The 18,771-nt window shown below is 39.8% G+C and overlaps 1 protein-coding gene across 1 annotated transcript in view; it reads right to left on the bottom strand.

Moving 5' to 3' along the window:
• The window catches only part of Ptchd1 (patched domain containing 1), a 56,153-nt gene extending 37,754 nt beyond the window's left edge, over positions 1 to 18,399 (bottom strand). The window contains exon 1 of the mRNA XM_006973253.4: positions 17,929 to 18,399. Within this exon, the coding sequence (XP_006973315.1) occupies positions 17,929 to 18,279 (351 nt within the window). The 5' untranslated portion in view covers positions 18,280 to 18,399. The remainder of the gene's footprint in view (positions 1 to 17,928) is intronic.
• Positions 18,400 to 18,771: the final 372 nt, after the last annotated feature.

Consider the following 18,771-nt stretch of genomic DNA (forward strand, 5'->3'; position numbering starts at 1 on the left):
ATTCTAACATGCATTCACAGTTAACAGCTAGTTAGACATATGATAGAATTGGAAAGTCACCATTCCATCATCTATTTAAATTATTCGCAGTCATTGCAGTCTTTTCTGATGAGCTATTCAACTACAAAAAAATCTTGAATAAACCCTTCTCTATCTGTAAATCATATTCTTCTGAAACCTAAGCATATCCTGTGTGAACTCTCTTAACTTGCTTCTCTGCCACTTCAATTTCTGTTCTATATGTAAAAGCCCGCTTTGAGACCAAACAACAAGGAGACATTTTACTATTGTTTTTGTGCTCAAACTCTATGAACGAGATTGCTTATATTTACTATTTAGTCTTTTCTCGTTCCATTGTCATTTGGTTTCCAAAATCACAAATACTAGAATGTTCTTTCTTTGGCACTTGACAAGATTCACTTCAGCTCCCATTCCGGTAGTCTGATGGTTTGGTTTTTTCAACATGCTGATACCAAATCCATAATGATAGCTACATTTGCACCCATCATTCTCATTTGTGAAAATCCAAGTCATGACCTTCCCTCTCTAAAAGGACAATTTCTTTCATTGGTTTACATTTTTCTTTTTTTGTCTTTCTTAGTGTAGTTTATTCTCTCTTCTACATTCTCAAACCCTACAAATTCCTTCTCATGCACTTTGAAATGGGCTGTCTTTCCTGTGTATGAAAAAGGCCTTATTGACCCTATATGCTTTCTAACTTCAGCCACATCTTCCATCTATAAATAACTCTTTATATTTCTTGTCCCCAAGTAACAGTTGGAAAAATAACTCATGTTGGACATGGGAGCACATGTTTAAAATACCAGCACTGGGGAGGCTGATTGTGAGTTTGAGGCCAGTCTGGACTACATAGCAAGTGAGACCATGTTTACCCAAAAAGTAATTGATGCTTGCTGCCTTTGCCCCTGCCCTTCCCACTTCTTATAACACCACTCCAGAGTATACTGTGTACTGATTTAAAACTCAAGAATAATTTCTAAGGACACAAATTCATAGCTAACTTTCAGTCTTCATCTTCATCTTTACTCTTAGCAGATATTCATAGTTGAATATTATTAATGCAAAGTCAAAAAAGGACTTCAAACATCTGAAATGGTTCAGCATATAGAAATTTCCATGGAATTTCAGTAGGTTCTGTAAAAGTCTGGGCATGGTTTATTCACAGCCATTCTTCCTACTATGTCCCTGACAACAAATGCATATTTCAGACTTCTCTGAGATGTCACTTAAATTCTCCTTCACTTTTGTAATGAATTCCCTGACTCAACATCTTTTCCTCCTCTTACTGTCTACCTAGCCTTTTGTTTCCCTCTAAGTAAATCTACATTTGTTGATTTACAAATTTGGTTTTACTGAAAACAGTGACTCTGTAACCTCTGATCTTGCTATTCTTCATGACAATAAATTTGATTTCCACAGTTTTGACTTCTCACCTTTAGGCTAACCTACCTCCAGTTCACATCAGCACCTGTCTTCCAATCTAGACCTAAATTTCCATCAATCTCCTGAAGATTTGTAGATATAGGCTATCACAATGTTTTAACTGGAACATACTCAACAGCTGTATCATCCCTCTAAACTGGTTATAAGAACTGTTGTGTTGTGGTTAGTAGCATGGCCCTCTTTCCTTCTTTCTATTCACTCAAGCAGGATAGTTGCCAACTCAAATCATCCTTTTCTCTTGGTATGCTCAAAGGTCCAGTGATCTGCAAGCCTCATTAATTCTACCTGCCTAATTATGGGCCTAGTAGATTTAGTGTCTATTCTGAAGTTCATTGATTCCCAGAGATGTTGATAGGGTCACAAAACAACAAAAATGAAAACAACGAAAAACCAGAAAGTGTCCATATTAAACAAGTTTTAGAAATGCTCAGCTGAACAGATTTAAACGGTTTTTGTTGTTATGGTTGGATTAATTTATTGTTGTTTTACTTTATTTTTTTAACAGAAGAACTTTCTATAGTCTTTAAAATGGCCGTGTGTATTCATTATGGGAACCCCACTTGTTTTTCTAAGATACTGGGCTGCAAAGCTTGGTTTTATTACAACACCAAAGGAAACTTTCCTAGAGCACATTTTAGCAAATGCTGGCCTAATCTTATTCCTTCCTTCTATAGCTCCCCTAGCCTAAGCCTCTTGGTTTATAGATTTATGATGGTTTCCTGGGTGGAAGAGTGAGTCTCCTTATGTACAATATCTTAATTATCCAGTTTAACCTGTACCCCTATATAAAAGCTGTCATTATAAAAGTCTAATCCTTATACTGTTCAGAGCTGTAGGCATACTGCCGCTTACTTTGCCCAGGCCATTTATATCCATATTTTCTACCTGCTTATTTTATCTATCACTGACAGAATGAAGTTGTGGTTTCTAAGTGTAATAATGAATTTATCTGCTTCTCTTTTCCTCTTTTCAGTTCTTTCATTTCTTGCCTTACGTATTTTGATGCCCTGTTGTTAGGTGTCTTTGCATTTTCTTTAGAACTGATCCCTTGATCACTATGCAATGCCCCTCCTTAATTTTGATAATTTTCCTAGTTCTGAAGTTACTTTTGTCTGAATTTCATATATGTACTTGAGCTTTATTTATATTAGTACCAGCATCATATATCTTTCTCTATCTCTTTACTTTTACCTCTATGAATCTTTATGTTTAACATGGGTGTACTATAGACCACAAAGAATTGGTTTCTTTTTTTTTTTTCATAATTCACTGGTAGTCACTGTCTTCTGCTTGACTGATTATATATACATATATATATACATATATTACATTTATGCTGATTATTGATATGGTTGTATTAATATCTACAGCAATTTCAATTGTTCTTTTACATTTTACTTTTTTTCCTACCTTCTTTGGTTTTAACTGAACTTTTTAATCTTCTCACTTAATCAGCAAATACTTCTTTAGTTGCTCTAACACTTACAATGCACATTTACATCTAACCTAAGTTCACCTTTAAATAAAACTACACTGATTCCCATGTACTGCAGGGTACTCCCATTTCCTCTTCATCTATCTGTGACACAGTTGTCATTCATTTCACTTCTCTGTTATAATCATTCAAAACATTGTTATTGCTTTAAATGAAGAGGTTTTAAAGAACCATAATAAAACTGAAATATTTTGAATAATTTCATTTATTCCTTAACTCTTTTCTATATGTAAATCTGAGTTTCTTATTTTCCTTCAGTGTGAACAACTTTTAACTTCTTGCAGTACAGATCTGCAGGCAATGAATTCTCTCTGAGAAAGTCTCTATATCTCTTTTATCTTGAAGTATGACTTTGTTGGACACAAAATTTTAAGTAGGTGGGCTTTTATTTTTCCCTTCAATACTTTAGTTTACTTTCTTCTTGCTTGTGTCTTTTTCTGATAACTAATGCCATTTTTTTTCCTCTTTGTCTTTGGTTTTCTGTAGTTTGAATATGTTTTGCATAAGTGTGATTTGATGAATACGTGTTCTTCTTGGTGTTCTCTGAGCTACATAGACCAGTGGTTTAGTGTATAACATTAATTTGGGGGTGGTGGTGGCCATGAATACTTCATTATGGCTACTGCTTCATTCTACTTTCTCTACTGGTATTCCAAATTTGTGTATGTTATACCTTTTTGATATTGTTCTGCAGCTAGATATTCTGTAAGAAGTCTTTTATTTTATCATTTTCATTCTTTAACTCTTTATGTTTCAATTTGTACTTTTTCTACTGAGCTAATTCAAGTTCACTGATTCTTTGTCTGTTATTTCTATTGATGATTTCATGTCATTCTTCAATTCTGCCCCAGAATTGTTTCTGTTTCTTTTATTTCTACAATTTCTTTTTTTTTTATTCCTCCAGAGAGTCTCCAACTAGTATTTTTTTTATTAATCTAGAGAACTCCATCTCTGATCATATTGCCCATCTGTTCTTGAGTTGCCTTTTCCTACTAAAGTCCTTAACATATTTGTTGCGGGCCGCAGGAATATATCATAAGAACTCAGCTGGTTATGACAAAGTCACTACCTGGAGGGATCATGGAATTCCTCCAGAGGAAGCCAAATCCCAAGGAGTTTTTGGTGTTACTTGGCTTGTTATATATCAGCTGTCTTCTGTTATGAAAATCATGTGTGCCTTCATAGCTTTCCCAATTGACTTTTCCCCAAGAAGGACTAACAGTGTAGACTGAGCACTCTCTGGACATACACATTCCAGGTAATTTGGAGAACAGCCTCAGGGAAAGGCTTTCTCTGGAATTAGATATCTCCCTTAGCCACTTTCAAGGACTACAGGAAACACCACCCAGGTGGGCGCCCATTGTTAGTCCCAGGTGGACTAACAATGATAACAGCCCACATGCAAGTCTCCTGACTTACGGTAAATTCCACAAGGAGACACCGCCTAGGAGAGGTGGACGTTAAGTAATAGCTTTACACAATTTAGCTCGGACCCTCCCTTTTATATACCAGGACTTCCAGGGCACAGGGGGAGAAGAGAAAAGAGAATGGAAGAACTAGATGGGTAAGAACTTGAGAGGAACGAGCTGAGATGGGGAAGAACTAGATTGAAGAGCTAAAAGAGAGGACTAGAGGAACGAGATGAAAGATGAGGAAGAGCCAGATGGGGAAGAACAAGATGAGGAAGAGCCAGATGAGAGAGAAGGAAACGGGAGAGGAGCTGATAGGGGAAAGAACTAGATAGATGTGAACCTAGAAGGGACAGAACTAGATGAAAGAATTAAGATAGAACTTAGAGGGGACAGTAGATAAATATAGAGAAATCAGGCAAGAAAGGAGCTAGACATGAGAACAGAACTGAAGCTGTGTATAAAGGATGTTATGCCAGAAGAATTAAAGCGAATGGACCAAAGAACTCTGCGTGTGTAGACTGATTTACCGACCTTAAAGAATAGATTCTCAGCTGGTTGATAGATCCTTCCGCGGACCCTGGAAAGGAGACTATTAGGGGCTGGACGCCAATAGTCCCCGATACATATTAATTGTAGTTATTTTAACTTTTCTATGAAAATTCTGACATATGTTTTATACTGGTTCGATTCTGATGTTTCCTTTAGCTCCTCAGAGTAAAACATTTTTCATTGCTGGACATTATCGATTAATAGGATCTGAGATAATAGGCCTTCATAGTGAGAATTTATATTAACCTACTTGCCAGGGGTCATTTTAATGTTCATTGTTGTTTGGTCTCCCAAAGTTTCAAATTCCCTGTTTTTTTTTTTTTTTTTTTTTTTTCCGTCTCTTTTTTGACCTTTGTCTTTCTTACATACATGTACCAAGACAGTTTGTGTCTTGTTGTTATTTTAACTACAATATATTGTTATTACATTGTGACATTGTCATATACTGGTAAAATATCAGAAGGGGAAATGCTTTTTAATCTTGCAAGGAAATCTCATTCTTTTAGTGGACTTGTGCCTGTGACCATAAGTATTTCTCCAGTGGTATAGACTAGTTTATGAATCCCTGACTCATGTTGATTTTCATCACTCTGTTAAGTAGGCTAAGAAAAGGCTTTGAAGGGGCTGTAGTAGAGGAAAATCTAGGATAAAGTTTCAGAAATGTGCTTTTTCAATTTTTGCTCCAGAGAGGAGGTCTTTGCTCAGGCCAAGAGTAAATGTGTATCTTAATGATCCAATTTTACAGGGAACAAAATGGAGACTCCTAGAGAGTTTAAGCAACTTGGTCAAGGACCCTTCAACAGTTCACAGCCTTAAAACACGGACCTGTAGAGTTCTGAAGCACTGCTTATTCTACCCGGCCCAAATTGGAGCTTACTAAACTCTATCTGTCTTTAATAGCACTAAACTCCAACAGTAGTTAAAACCGAACATTCATTGTCAGGGTTCTCCATGTGGACAACTTACTTCTGGAAACTGACAAAAACCCTCTCCTTTGCCAAACTCTAGCCAAGCTCCTGAGATTTCTTCCCAACTACATCATGGCTTTTAGACTTCCTTGACTCTGTGAGTCAAATAATTTGAGCAGGAGTCCTGCCTAACCAGAACCCCTTCCCTCCTTTGTATTATACTAGTCATCTGACCAAATTCTTCAGTTCCTGGATGCCCCAATATAATATCTAATCACTCTGGCATGCCTCCCTCAAGAATCATGTCAGGTTGATGTAGCCAGAATCTCTTTACCTTGATGTTTCTTAATAAGTTTCCATCCATCCACCATTCCCCACCCTGTTCCTTAACTATAAATTACCACTTTTCCTTGTATTAATAATCAATCCTGATCTGTTTCTCCTGCCACAGAATACTATACTAATCCTATACCTATTTCAATGGTTCTGACTGAGTAAGGTCTGTCTTATCATTTATTTAAACTAACAAATATCTCTTGGTTTGCAAACCAAGCAGTACAAAATGAGCAGTTTCATTATGATATTTTCATTCATGTATATGATATACACATGCATTTTGGTCATACCCTGCATAACATTTATGTTACTACCATCTTCTCATGGTCTCCTTTCTTTCCACCAAATGATGGTTCCCAGTCTAGTTTCATGTAGTTCATATATAAAATTTAGATTCTGAGTGAAAATATGCAAGTTTATCTTCCCCAGTCTATCTTATTTCACCCAAAATGATTATTTCCAGTTCTATCCACTTTCCTGCAAATGACATAATTACATTTGTTTCTATCTACTTTAATATTCTTTAACAAGTGCTATGAGTAATATTTCTTCAGGACAACTACATATCTGGGGTCCTGTCTCAGAAACATAGCATGTAGTTATTATCATCTGTGCTTGCTGTGATCTGATTTGCTTTGATGGAACTTTCTATAAAGGCAAATGTCTTATAATCCAGCATAGAAAGTCTCTGGGAGAAAGGAAGCTTTGGTAACTGTAAATGTGAAGCTGGTAGTAAAACCATTTTCTGTCTCTGTCTCTGTCTCTGTCTCTGTCTCTGTCTCTGTCTCTCTGTCTCTCTCTCTCTCTGTCTCTCTGTCTCTCTCTCTCTCTCTCTCTCTCTCTCTCTCTGTGTGTGTGTGTGTGTGTGTGTGTAATTTCTTGCTCTGTCTCAGTATTTTCTTTATACTGCTCAGCCCCTTGATTCAACTTATACCACTTGGAGACAGGCATCTGAGGAAATGTCTTGGTTTATGCCGCAAACCTCGACTATTTAGATTCAGATAGAACTCTTTATACAATAGTTATTATAATATCATTCAGAATTCACCAATGAACAGTAACACTTGCACCCTTCTTGTATTTATTGCCCAGTTTCTACAAGGCAAGAATACCATTTTGGAATTAATTATGGCAGCTAACTGCTGGGATGCATTATATCAGAGGTCTCAAAATATGGTCCCTGGACTAAGAGACACAGCACCACTTTGGAGAATTGGTAGAAATCTAGTTTTAGGTTCTACTTCAGTCATACTGATGCAGAAAATCATGGTGGAACCCAGTCTACATTTGTACAAGCCTTCTAGGTTCAAATTGGAGAGCTACTACTTTAGCATATAGAAGAAGTTAAAAAGCACACACAAAGACACAGCAAGGTGCCTCGGGCCCACCATGTGGTCAGCAGATCAGCATCAGCATCCCTGGGAATTTATGCAGATACAGATTCCCAAGGACTTCAGAAGCACTTTAAAACTAGAGAAGCACCATTAACCCTCACTTAACAATGACCGATGGTTTTGTTTGAGAGCATAAGGCAGAGGAAACCTGGTAAGCAGATGTATCTTCACTGGTGGATTTGTTTTGAAGCTAATTATTATTTCTTTTATAATCTATAAAAATAAATCTTGAAAAGGAGTGGGTGGTGAAATACACTGACCTAAATGATAAAAATCTTCAGTCAGCAAAATTTTCCAACAGTTCAGTTTCAAAAGAATTTTCAATTATCATTTGCCTGGTTCTCCTGATCTAGGGCAATTTTGACAACACTCTTTCTTTTGAAGTGCTTGCAGACCTACTTATGTGAGCAAGATTTCCCAGGGAAACACTGGAGTCATGTAAATTAAGCAAGAGAGAAGAGTTAGGAACTCTTTTACCTAAAGTACTGGAGAATCCCTTTTCTTGTCAGGCTGCTAAGATTGGAAAGAGGGCTTGGAAACAGAGCCCACTGCCTCCCAGAGACTGTTATGCCAATGGTATATCCCTGGGTAGGAACTGAAGACTTCCTTGTATGCAAAGCTCCTCTCAAGCATGAAGATGAGGAGTTCTGAGCCCTGAGAAACTACCTGGATGAATTGGAATTCCAAGCATCCCGCCCTATCTACAGTTCTGCCTGATTAAGAACTTGTGCAGATTTGCTGCTTGCTCAACAATAGGATAAATCTAATCGTCTGTAATGACTCAGGTGGAGTCATTAAAGACCACCACATTGGCAATCTGAGTATTGAGGATGTAGATCTAGCACCTATTATTGCCTGTTGGATCAAAGAAAAACTATGCAATGTGTATTTACTCAATAGGCAATAATCGTGCTCAAAGAGCTGGCACATAGGAGGAAATAGTCGTTTTAAAAGCAAATAGTAATACAATCATACAACCTACAGAGGGAGATGGTTATATAATGTTTTCACATGTTTATCTCATTGTAGCCTTACCTTAAATGAGTGAAAAAGATGCCATTGCACCCAGTACAAGTGAAAGAAGTTCAGTGGCTTATCCACAGTCTCTCTCTCTCTCTCTCTCTCTCTCTCTCTCTCTCTCTCTCTCTCTCTCTCTCTCTCTCACACACACACACACACACACACACACACACACACACACACACACACTTTAGAAGAATGGGAGCTTAAACTTGGCTTTCTTGATTCAAAATCATTCTATTTGCAACAGTGAAATCTAAGGCTTGTTCCTCAAAATGTGGTCTGCTGACCAACAGCATCAACATTGCCTGAGAGCTTGATGGAGATGCAGACTAAGGTGGACATGGTGGCTCAGACCTGTAATCACAGCATTTGTGAGGCTGAGGTAGAATCATTGCCTAGGGTCTGAAGTAACCTGGGCTAAAGTGAGAAACCTTGTCTAAAAAACAAAATCCCCCAGAAAAAAGAAAACAAACCAACAAACAAAAATGCAGATTGGCAAGTCCCACTCCAGAAACCACTGAATCAGAATCTATAGTTTAAACCTGTAGTTCAACAATAGTCCTAGGTGATGTGTGTATGCTGGTTAAAAAGTCCAAGTGCAATCAAGTAAACTTTACTCAGTCTATCACTTACCCATATGCAATAAAATCACAAGAGCAAAACCAAAAGCCAGCAACTCAAACCTTGCAAAATTAAGGGATTAAATGTCTGAACACCGAAGTTGATAGCTGTAGAACAGAGAATGATTTTTTTCCTTGAGACATTCTGAGAGAATTGACAAAGCTTTGGCAGTAGTGATGGCAAGAGAGCATCATGGAAGAGGCAAAAAGTATTTACTTCCAAAGCTGGGAAATTGAAAGTCTTACAGGTTTTATTCAATTCATACGATACATGTTGATTTTTGTAATGGTATCATTTCTTTCAAGTTCGTCTCTGTGACCAATATTTTCTGTTGTCCTGATTCACTCATTCTTAAGAGGAGTAGGAAGAAGTAACATAGAAATGCAGATCTCTGTAGCAGCAATGCCACAATGAGGGAAATCACTTGTCCCAGATTTTGAAAAAACAAACAAACAAACAAATATTTCATGTTTGAATTTGAGTATGGGAGTGGCCAATATTTTGAGTCTTACTCCAAGCAAAAACTGGATATGTCTAGAGTGAAGAGTTGACTTCCAGGATACTTGAAGAGAACTGCAGAGTGTTCTACCTCCTCCATGGAAATAAACTGTTTAGTGTGGAAGTTTATATCTTCCCAAACTGAGCACAAACCAGGTAGGTTGGTAAGGTATTTGATTTTCTAAGTATTTCTCCTCACCAATCTCAAAATGGAGCAGATGCCTATCATCAAGTTTTGTCAAAGATGAAAACTGAAGAAACAACTAAAGAAATCATGTGAAAAAAAATCTCTTTGACCTAAATAAATCAAGAAGAAAGAAGAGTACGTTTTCCATCCTCTAAGTCAACAATTGACAATAATTTAATTATTAAGGACTTGATTCACATGGCACATTTTGCTAGGATCTAGGAGATATTTATCAGCATCCTAGAGAAAGTATCATGAAAATACAGAAAATTATGTAATACTCTCTACTTAGAATTAATGAAATATGGATGCCAGTGCAAGTCAAGCAGATTTAAGGACAAGAAGGAGCCATGAATCCGAAAAAGGCTCAGAAGTAGAGGGTGTGAGAATCAGATCTTAAAGGGAGAAGGGCAATTCTAGGAAGAACAATAATAGATATGTTAAGATTCTGGATATGAGATGGAGGCCTGCAGACTTTTGAGTTCATAAGGAGTGGCTGGACATGAGCCATTTAAGTGTGGAGGCTCAGCAACTAAAATCACATTATCTGGTTGTATCTAAGCCCTGCTTGTAATCATCTATTCAGAATCTGGTGGTTCTTGGAAAACTGAAGAATAAACAGATATGTTGTCTCAAGACTTTAAGCTTCATGAAGATGAGCCTCATCTACTTGAGAGAAAGGATGGGTATCATCTAGGAACTGGACCCTAAGTGTTTAAATGCAAAACTCTGGCTAGATATAAGACCTTAGGACAGATGGTCTTATGGTTCCAGCCATGTTCTCTCAGCTTACACTTGTCTACACATGTCAAAGTCAATTAGTACAATCACCTGTGGTGCTTCATTGAGGATTTAAAATATCTAGAAGTGGGGACAAATTCTGCATGTACAAATGCCTATCATTTATTATTCCTATATGCAGGTACATCAACTGGAACTGGAGGATAAGTAGGCAGCTTCTCATACACTTATTTCCCAGTGTCTCCCTGAGTGGGCTAGTGAGAATTTGATCTGGGTGCCCACAGTGGATACTTGTTTGATAATGTCCTCCTGGCTGGCTTCCTACTACTGCTCCTTATATTTTGTTCCTACTCCCCCATCCCAAGATAAATAGCTTTAAACTAAAATGAATTCTCATCTTGACTGTTCTTAGAGCCCACGGTTTAAATCTAAAGTGGAAGACTGAATAATTAGATTTTTTGTTTTGAGATAGGGTCTCTAGATAGCCCTGGATATCCTGGAACTCACTATGTAGACTAGACTGTCCTTGCCTCACAGAGATGCACCTGCTACTGCTTCTGAGTGTTGGGGTTAAAGGCATGGGCCAACAATCCTGGATGAACGGTTAAATTTTTAAAAATACAAAAAACAACCTTTTCTAGAGGATTTCTTAGAGAACACTAATATACAAATTAGCTTCACTAGTCCCTCATTGCCCCCTTTTGTTCAAAATATGAATTGTGAACTCAAAGGTACAACATTTATGATATATTTTTCAGGGCATCTCACATGAAATAAAAACTAGTGTTGATTTTCATTTTGTTTTGTTTCATTTTGTTTTTTAAAGGTTAGAGATTACTCACCTCCCCTGCTGGTCATTAAATCAGTCTGGCAGGATACCTCCGTAGTTCTGTGGCCTTCTGGGTATGTGGCAGAGACACAGGCAGTGCTGCAGACAGGCCTGCTGGCTGTGATATATTACCAAGCAGGTGACATCAAAGGTCTACTTTAAGCCTATCTCACTTCTCAGTCAGGGCTCATACTGAGCCCCCAAATCAGGTAACAGATGGTGCATCCCACCAAGTCAAAGTTTATCAGCTCAGATTTCCCTAGCTTCTGTGCCAAGGGATGCTGCAACCTCAAGAAGAAAATAAATTGTTTCATTTGATTTCCTTCTTATTTATCATAAGGGCTCGCCAGTTAAATGCTGAATAGTTCTTTGAAGTTTATAGTCTGTCTTGAGGATCCTTAAAGGTTCCATTTGGGAAGATACTGAAAAAAATATTCATCCTTCCTTGTGGAATCTATTAAGATCTTAGAGTCATTAAAAAATTAGGTTTTCTCTTTGGGATTATACTGAAATGTCAATTTAGGTTCACATAGTAACGGAAGTTGGTTCAAAATGCTTACCTGCATGAGGAGAGCAAATGATTGTTCTTAAAATCTCTGTACAGGGTCTCATGTACACTGGACTGACCTCCAACTAACTCACCATGAGGCTGAAAATGACCTTGAATACCTTAACCTCCAGCCTCCACCTCCCAAGTATTAGAATTGCAGGAATGAATCACCTTCTCTTATAATGTTCTTCAAATTGAAATGAGAAAAGTAAGGTGGGTACTTGAGATACTAACTATTCAAATGCAGTTTACTTAAAAGTCAGACAACACAGAATGAGGCTGTACTCAGGTTATTTGAATGTACCTCTCATGAAATGTGAATCAAGTGTCTTCAGTCTCTTTATTTTCCCTAGTACAAAAATAACATGTACAAGGCAATTTACTTACTGGACAAATGCAAAAATACTGCTCTTTCGGGCTTGGGCTCAATTATTTTTCTTAGAATGTCTGCCACCTGGATAACTCATAGAAGGAACTGTACTACCCAGGGTGTCATAGTATCTGTCACCAAACAAGACACCCAGAGCTCCTAAGAGCAGATCCCTGAATCAGAGTCTGTTGAGATGACCTTTACAGTTCTTTCCAAACTCAAGGTTCTTTGATTGTATGTTCCTTGGATGAAGCTCTGCTTTTGTAGTTTTCGTAGAACAGCTGGAATAGGCAGCAAAGTGCTGCCTGCTTGTTTTCTTGACAGATTAACACTCACAGTGGGGTCTTACACACAGTCAGAAAAATCCTGTTCTAAGTGGGCAAGTGCTATAGATTGAAGCTTCAGGCACACTGATAATGGGCACTTTACTATCTGCCAAGTCCCAAAGGCTAGTATCAAGTCAGCAGCTTGCCATTTAAGAAGTTAGACTACATTTGGTCTCTTGGTTCCTCTTCAGCAGGTATGATTAGACTATAAAGGAAAAAGTTATGGGAGAGGGCAGGCTAACCACATCTTAGGAAGATTACACTGGAAAATGTGGTGTCTGCCCAATTGTGCAAGAGCACCAGCTCACACATCAGAACATTGGTCCCCAATGTTCGGTAAGACTTTAGGGTATGAACTTCTCTTTGATATTTTTTCCCCATTAATCAGTATAGCTGAAAAAAATCTCAATAAATGCAAACACATAAAGAAAAGGATTTTTCTAAGTTGACATGACTGTCATTTGCAGCCAGATAATACCTTGTTTGGAGGGCTGTTACATAGGGCATTATAGAATGCTGTGCAGTGTCTCTGGCCTCTATCCACTAAATATCAATAGCACAATGTCTTCACCATCATTATGACAACAACAACAACAACAACAATGATATCACTAGATTTTGCTGTCACCTGGTGGGGGCACGGTTATCTCCAGTTGAAAAAATACTGCTTTATGAGTTATTTTAATAATAATGACATCATGAAATGACCCCAATACTGGACTTTTATAATACTACATAGGAATACTGGACTTTTAGAATACTACGTAGGAACTTCATATGTAAATAATCAGATGGTAAACAGTCCCTGGCATATATTTTGTTCTGTTTAGCTAAAAAATAGATTATAATTTCTTCTAGCAATTTCCATAAGCTGGAATCTTCATCTAGATACTGTTTTTTTTAATTACCATAAGCTAGTAGTTGTGTTGCCCTTCTCAGAATGCCTGAATCAAATACCTCTCTAAGTTAAATTCTTGTTTGCAATTTAATTCTATCAAATGTACTTAAACATGAACAGCTTAAATAAAATGGAAACTCAATATTTGAGCCAAATGAGATTCCCTAGTAAATGAAAAACCACATCCTTAGTGAGAGGATATGTCCTTTCTCTGGTATGGAATTAAATATCCTGTGGGGTTTCTTTGAGGATAATATATATAATTAATATATATTTTATATCAAAGGAAATTCTCCTAATCAGTTTGAAAGCCAAAATATGTTTTGATATGACTGCAGAGGTTATTAAGGACGGAAACTTGAGGTTTGCTTGGGAACTGCCTATAAAGTTATACAAATTGAAATGCCATTTTGAAGTTACATTTCAAGGTAGCCTCTATGGACTTTTCTTTACCTATTGAATAAATGCTTTACTAAGTGAGAAAGGGTCTATTCACCAAGTATTTATTGAGTAACAAGTATCTGCCGGGGTTGTAGGTGACCTAGGATAGAATGTGCCCAGACTCTGCCAGAGAACAAGCACTTTATCAGGAAAACAGTCATGTTTATCTTTCATGTTTTGATATATTGATAATGAAAAACAATGTATTGCTTTGGGTGTTTGGAATGTATATATATATGTGTGTGTGTGTGTGTGTGTGTGTGTGTGTGTGTGTGTGTGTGTGTGTGTTTAAATTATCCAATTAGAGTGACAGTATAAGAGGGGATATAAATAAGACTTTGGTCAAATATATTTCATTTGCATAATTTCAAAATGTTGATTTAAAATCATTAAAGTAGTTTATCATATGGAAGACAGTGGACTGGAAGGCAATATCATGAAAAGAACATTAGGATATAGTTCAAATTGGTGTTCCAGTTCTGTCTTTGTATTTGTTTCATGGATAAGTCAATTAACTTCTAAAGAGTACCCTGTCTTCCTGTAAGATGTGGTAGAGGCACTACCTCAATGTATCTAAACATAGGATATGCTTATAACTTGTAAGTGGGGCAAAGATGATAAGAATGTTCTGAGGACTCAGCTGTACCAATTCTTCTCTCTACATAGATGATTCCAGGATAAATCCAGTATTTCCTTGGCTGTAGGCTGGATTAATTAACAATGGGGTGTTCTTAAATTTCTTATATAATCATGACAATATTTATCCAAAAAGTCCATGAAGCCCTACTTTGAAACTGGCTGATATGATCATCGTTGTTTTTCTGTTAAAAGGATAAGGAGCTAAATGTAATTGTGTAGTAAAATAAAGACATTTGAAGATCAGTGTTTATTTAAAGGGGTTCAAAAACGAACTGCTGAGGCCTACTTAACATCACTGGACTCTATCCACTTCTGCCTAAACTCATAAACTTGCCTTGCAGCCTTCAGAGGCTGCTGGAGAGAGTCACTTCCTACACACTATGGGGTTGATTTCTTTACTACACAGTAGAGTAACATAATCACATCATTTGCACAAATTTGAGAAAGCACCTTTGAACCAGGATTAATGAGATTTTCAAACAGACTTTTCCCTGTTATTCTCCTAATTACATTTTTAAAACTCAACCTTTTTTTGTCATAACTCCCTTCAGTCTATTTTTCTCCTTTTTTTCTTTTTTTTTCTCTTTTTATTTTTGTTCAGCAATTAAGTGTCCTAATAAATGAAGAACAATATCCTTCATTGGATGGTATTATGTAGAGAAAAACATTATGTTTGAAGTACCTTATGCAGCCCTTACAAGTTGCTTCCTGCAGTTTGGCAATACCCAGAAAACTCAAGCCCTGCTCCAGCTCTGCCTACTCATTTAACTTCAAATGAGATGCTATAAAATGCACAGAGGCTGTTAGTGTATAATGTTAAATGTCTGTGGTACTGTCCTTGATGCTAATAACAAAGTATGAGGATTACACTAGCAGTGACAGGGACAGTAACACTTTCACTCCCAATACCTTTTGGAAAGGACAAGTCATCACGTCTCTAAGTAGAAAAAAAAAAAACGGTGGGGGGAGTGCTCACTCCCACACTTTACATTGCCATGACTACTGAAGAGCCATTTTCCTATCCCCCTGCTCCATACCAACCAAAAATAGGTGTTGTGTAGAGTATATAAAGAATTAAATGGATATCCAATTTAAAAATCAAAGGCAATTCCCTATGTTTCATAAGTATGCGTTGTTATAAGCTGTACCAATTGATTTGACTAGAGAGCCATCATCTGGAAATGAGTTTCTGACCACCATTTGGCTTTGCTTTGTTTTTACCCATATACCTAAACCATGAAAAAAATCATCCCATTTTTTAGAAACAGTCCACTGACTTCAAGACTGTCCTTTGACATGTAGGCAAATCCAGCCTGTTTCTTTCCAGTCCCAGCCTTCTTATAATATGCTTTTTTGTTTGTTTTGAACCAGTCAACAGCAAACAGAAAGAATATAATTGCAAAACATCTGATATGCCTGTTGATGATGTCTCATTAACCTTGACAGTGAATGTAACTGGTGACTGCCTGTCACAGTGGCATGGTGGTTTGTTAAAGAGGGAGAAAAAAGTCAATGGAAACACCTCGGTGGGGGCAATCCAAGGAGAAACATAACTTAGTAGAACATCTATAAAAGAATGAAGTATTTCCGACTGGCCAAACTTGCTACATTCTAGTTTCCTTAAGCCTGTGATAGTTTTACTACACACTTTCTTGAAAAAACATTCCTAACTATATTTTTCTGTATCACAATATATGCTCTGAAGTATTGAAAAAAAAAAAAAGAAAGCCTACTTTAATGCTGAAAAACAACCTCAGAGAAAAACAAACATCTCAGGACTAATGTTAATAAGGTTCTGCAATAACTGAATATGTGCAATGGTTTGTGTGCCATTAGAAATACCACAGGCCACTCGATGTGAGAATGTTCTAATTCCAGTCAGTCCCCAGCCAGATCCCCCTCTTTACTAATTGCTGGTGAATAGCGTGTCAACAAACAGAGAGTGAAATTATAGAGGAAAATGAGCTTGTCTCTAGGGACACATGGTTACCTGGAGAGGAAAGACAGAGTAAAGAGTTCCCCAGGCTTGCTAGCAGACTCCCTTTGGCAGAAGGAGGAATCTAACCTTCCACTATTCCCAGAGACCCCACAGGAAACCAGCAGTTTCCATCATCTCTCTGGCGTCTCAGCTGGGACTGGTTCCTGTCTGCCCTCCAGAGAGCAGAAGCTGAAGTAAACAAACCTCATAGTCTCCACCTAGATTCAGATGAAACATTCTCACTTTTATTTTCTTTTTCTTTTTTTTTTCTTTTTTGCTCTCATGGTCTCTCCACTTTTCCCTTTCTAGTATTCACTCCTCAGCTTTCCTTAGGAACTTCTTGAAAGTTATCACCATTAATCTCACCTTTCACATCAAATTCCCACCTCCGGGCTGATGGCACAACCAGTTTCTGTTCTGTGTTCCTGTGATGTTCTCAGGGCCACATGCCGGCTCCTGATTTCTGGCCTCTGGATCTGCCCCTCACCCACGCGTTCAAATAAACCCAAATAAAAGTATATCAACCTGTTCTCTCTTTTCCCAAAGAAGTTGTATTTAAGTGGATTGAAAGTACTATGAAAGATGAAATAACTGAATTGCCAGCACCATTTCCCACTCTCAAATACATAAATGGCTACCTTGCTCCGGGAGGAGCGGGCTGGTGGCTGCCCCGGTCCTCACCAGAGACTGCACTTTTGGTTGGTTGAGGATGGGTGTTATTTTTCTTAGCATGCCAACTCACATTCCTCTGTCCCTTACATACAGCCCACACCAACCTTTCCCAAAACACTTTGGGTGGGTGGGCTAGAGGAAGGGAGGTGAAAATGGGGATAGGGGAACGGTGTCTCTGAACCTCACCTCCCTCCTCCTGCATAGTATTTTGTTCTCAAGCAGCGGGACTTTCTTGAATGTATTCTCTTGTTCCGCTTCTTCTTGGCCCAGTTATCCCAGAGCCTCCCTGCCCCCAAGCCCACTGCGACCAAAACAAGCGCACTGACTAAAGCACTGTGGCCGCCGCCGCCCCAACTGTTGCAGCAGCTGCGGGGTGACAGCAGAGGCAGTAAGGGCAGGGCCGGGCCGGGACCCGGACCCGGACACTCCCTACCTTGGAGCCTGAGAGACTCGGGGCTGCTGCCCAGGGGCGCGCAGTGCAGGGGAGCCACCGCCTGGGATAGGAGAGGCGGCTTTCTCAGCCGGGACCCCGCGCGGAGCCTGCCCGGTCTCCGCAGCCGCGCCGCCAGGGGCTGCCCGCACCCGCCCCACTCTCACCTTTAAGATCAGGTCCGTGTGATGCTGGTCCAGCATGTTGGCTTTCTGGAAGGAGGTGACGATGACCCGGCCGTAGCGCCCAGGGGTCTGCAGGTCCGAGTAGAGCCGGTGCTTGGAGCGGTTGACCGGGAAGAGGCTGTTGACTAGGTTGCGCTCGATCTTGGCTAGGCTGTGCTGGGGCGCCAGCAGGTGCTCCACGCTCTCTTCGACCTGGTAGCGGCTGAAGCTGGCGCCGAGCAGGATGGAGATGAGCACCGGCGCCGAAGCGAAGAAGACCGGGTGACTGGCAATGAAGTGGCCAAGCCGGGAGAAACACGTCCTCAAGCCCCTGTGCAGAACCTGCCGCAGCATCCTAGAGCAGAGCGGGCGCGGGAGGAGGGCGAGGCGCACGCTCGGCGCGGGCTCGGGCGACGGCGGCGGCGGCGGCGGCGGTGGTGGTGGTGGCGCCCGCGGCGGCGGCGGCGACGGCGGCGGTGGAGGCAAGACCCTGAGCTCTCCAGGAGCGGCGGCACCACCATCGGGGAGTCCCGCGCCGCGTCTCGGGAGGGTCCCCTCCGGCTGGAGACACGCCCTCCTGCCCGCAGCCGCGCCTGCCCGGAGAGCCCCCCAGCTTGGCGGTCTCCGCGCCGCCCCCACCCCGCCCTACCCGGGGCGCCCTCCCCACCCTTCGCCGCCTCCCGGCTCGGGGGGCGACACGCGACACTGCCGCGTCCCCACTCAGCGCGGGCGGGGCTGGGAGCGGCCCCCGCGGCGCGTCATGACCCCACTCACCCGATCCCCGAAGCCAACGACGGGATGGCGCGGGGAGCGGCGGCGGCGGTGGCGCTAGCGCCGGGAGACTCT

The sequence above is a fragment of the Peromyscus maniculatus genome, chromosome X, assembly GCF_049852395.1.
Source record: "Peromyscus maniculatus bairdii isolate BWxNUB_F1_BW_parent chromosome X, HU_Pman_BW_mat_3.1, whole genome shotgun sequence".
Lineage (NCBI taxonomy): Eukaryota > Metazoa > Chordata > Mammalia > Rodentia > Cricetidae > Peromyscus > Peromyscus maniculatus.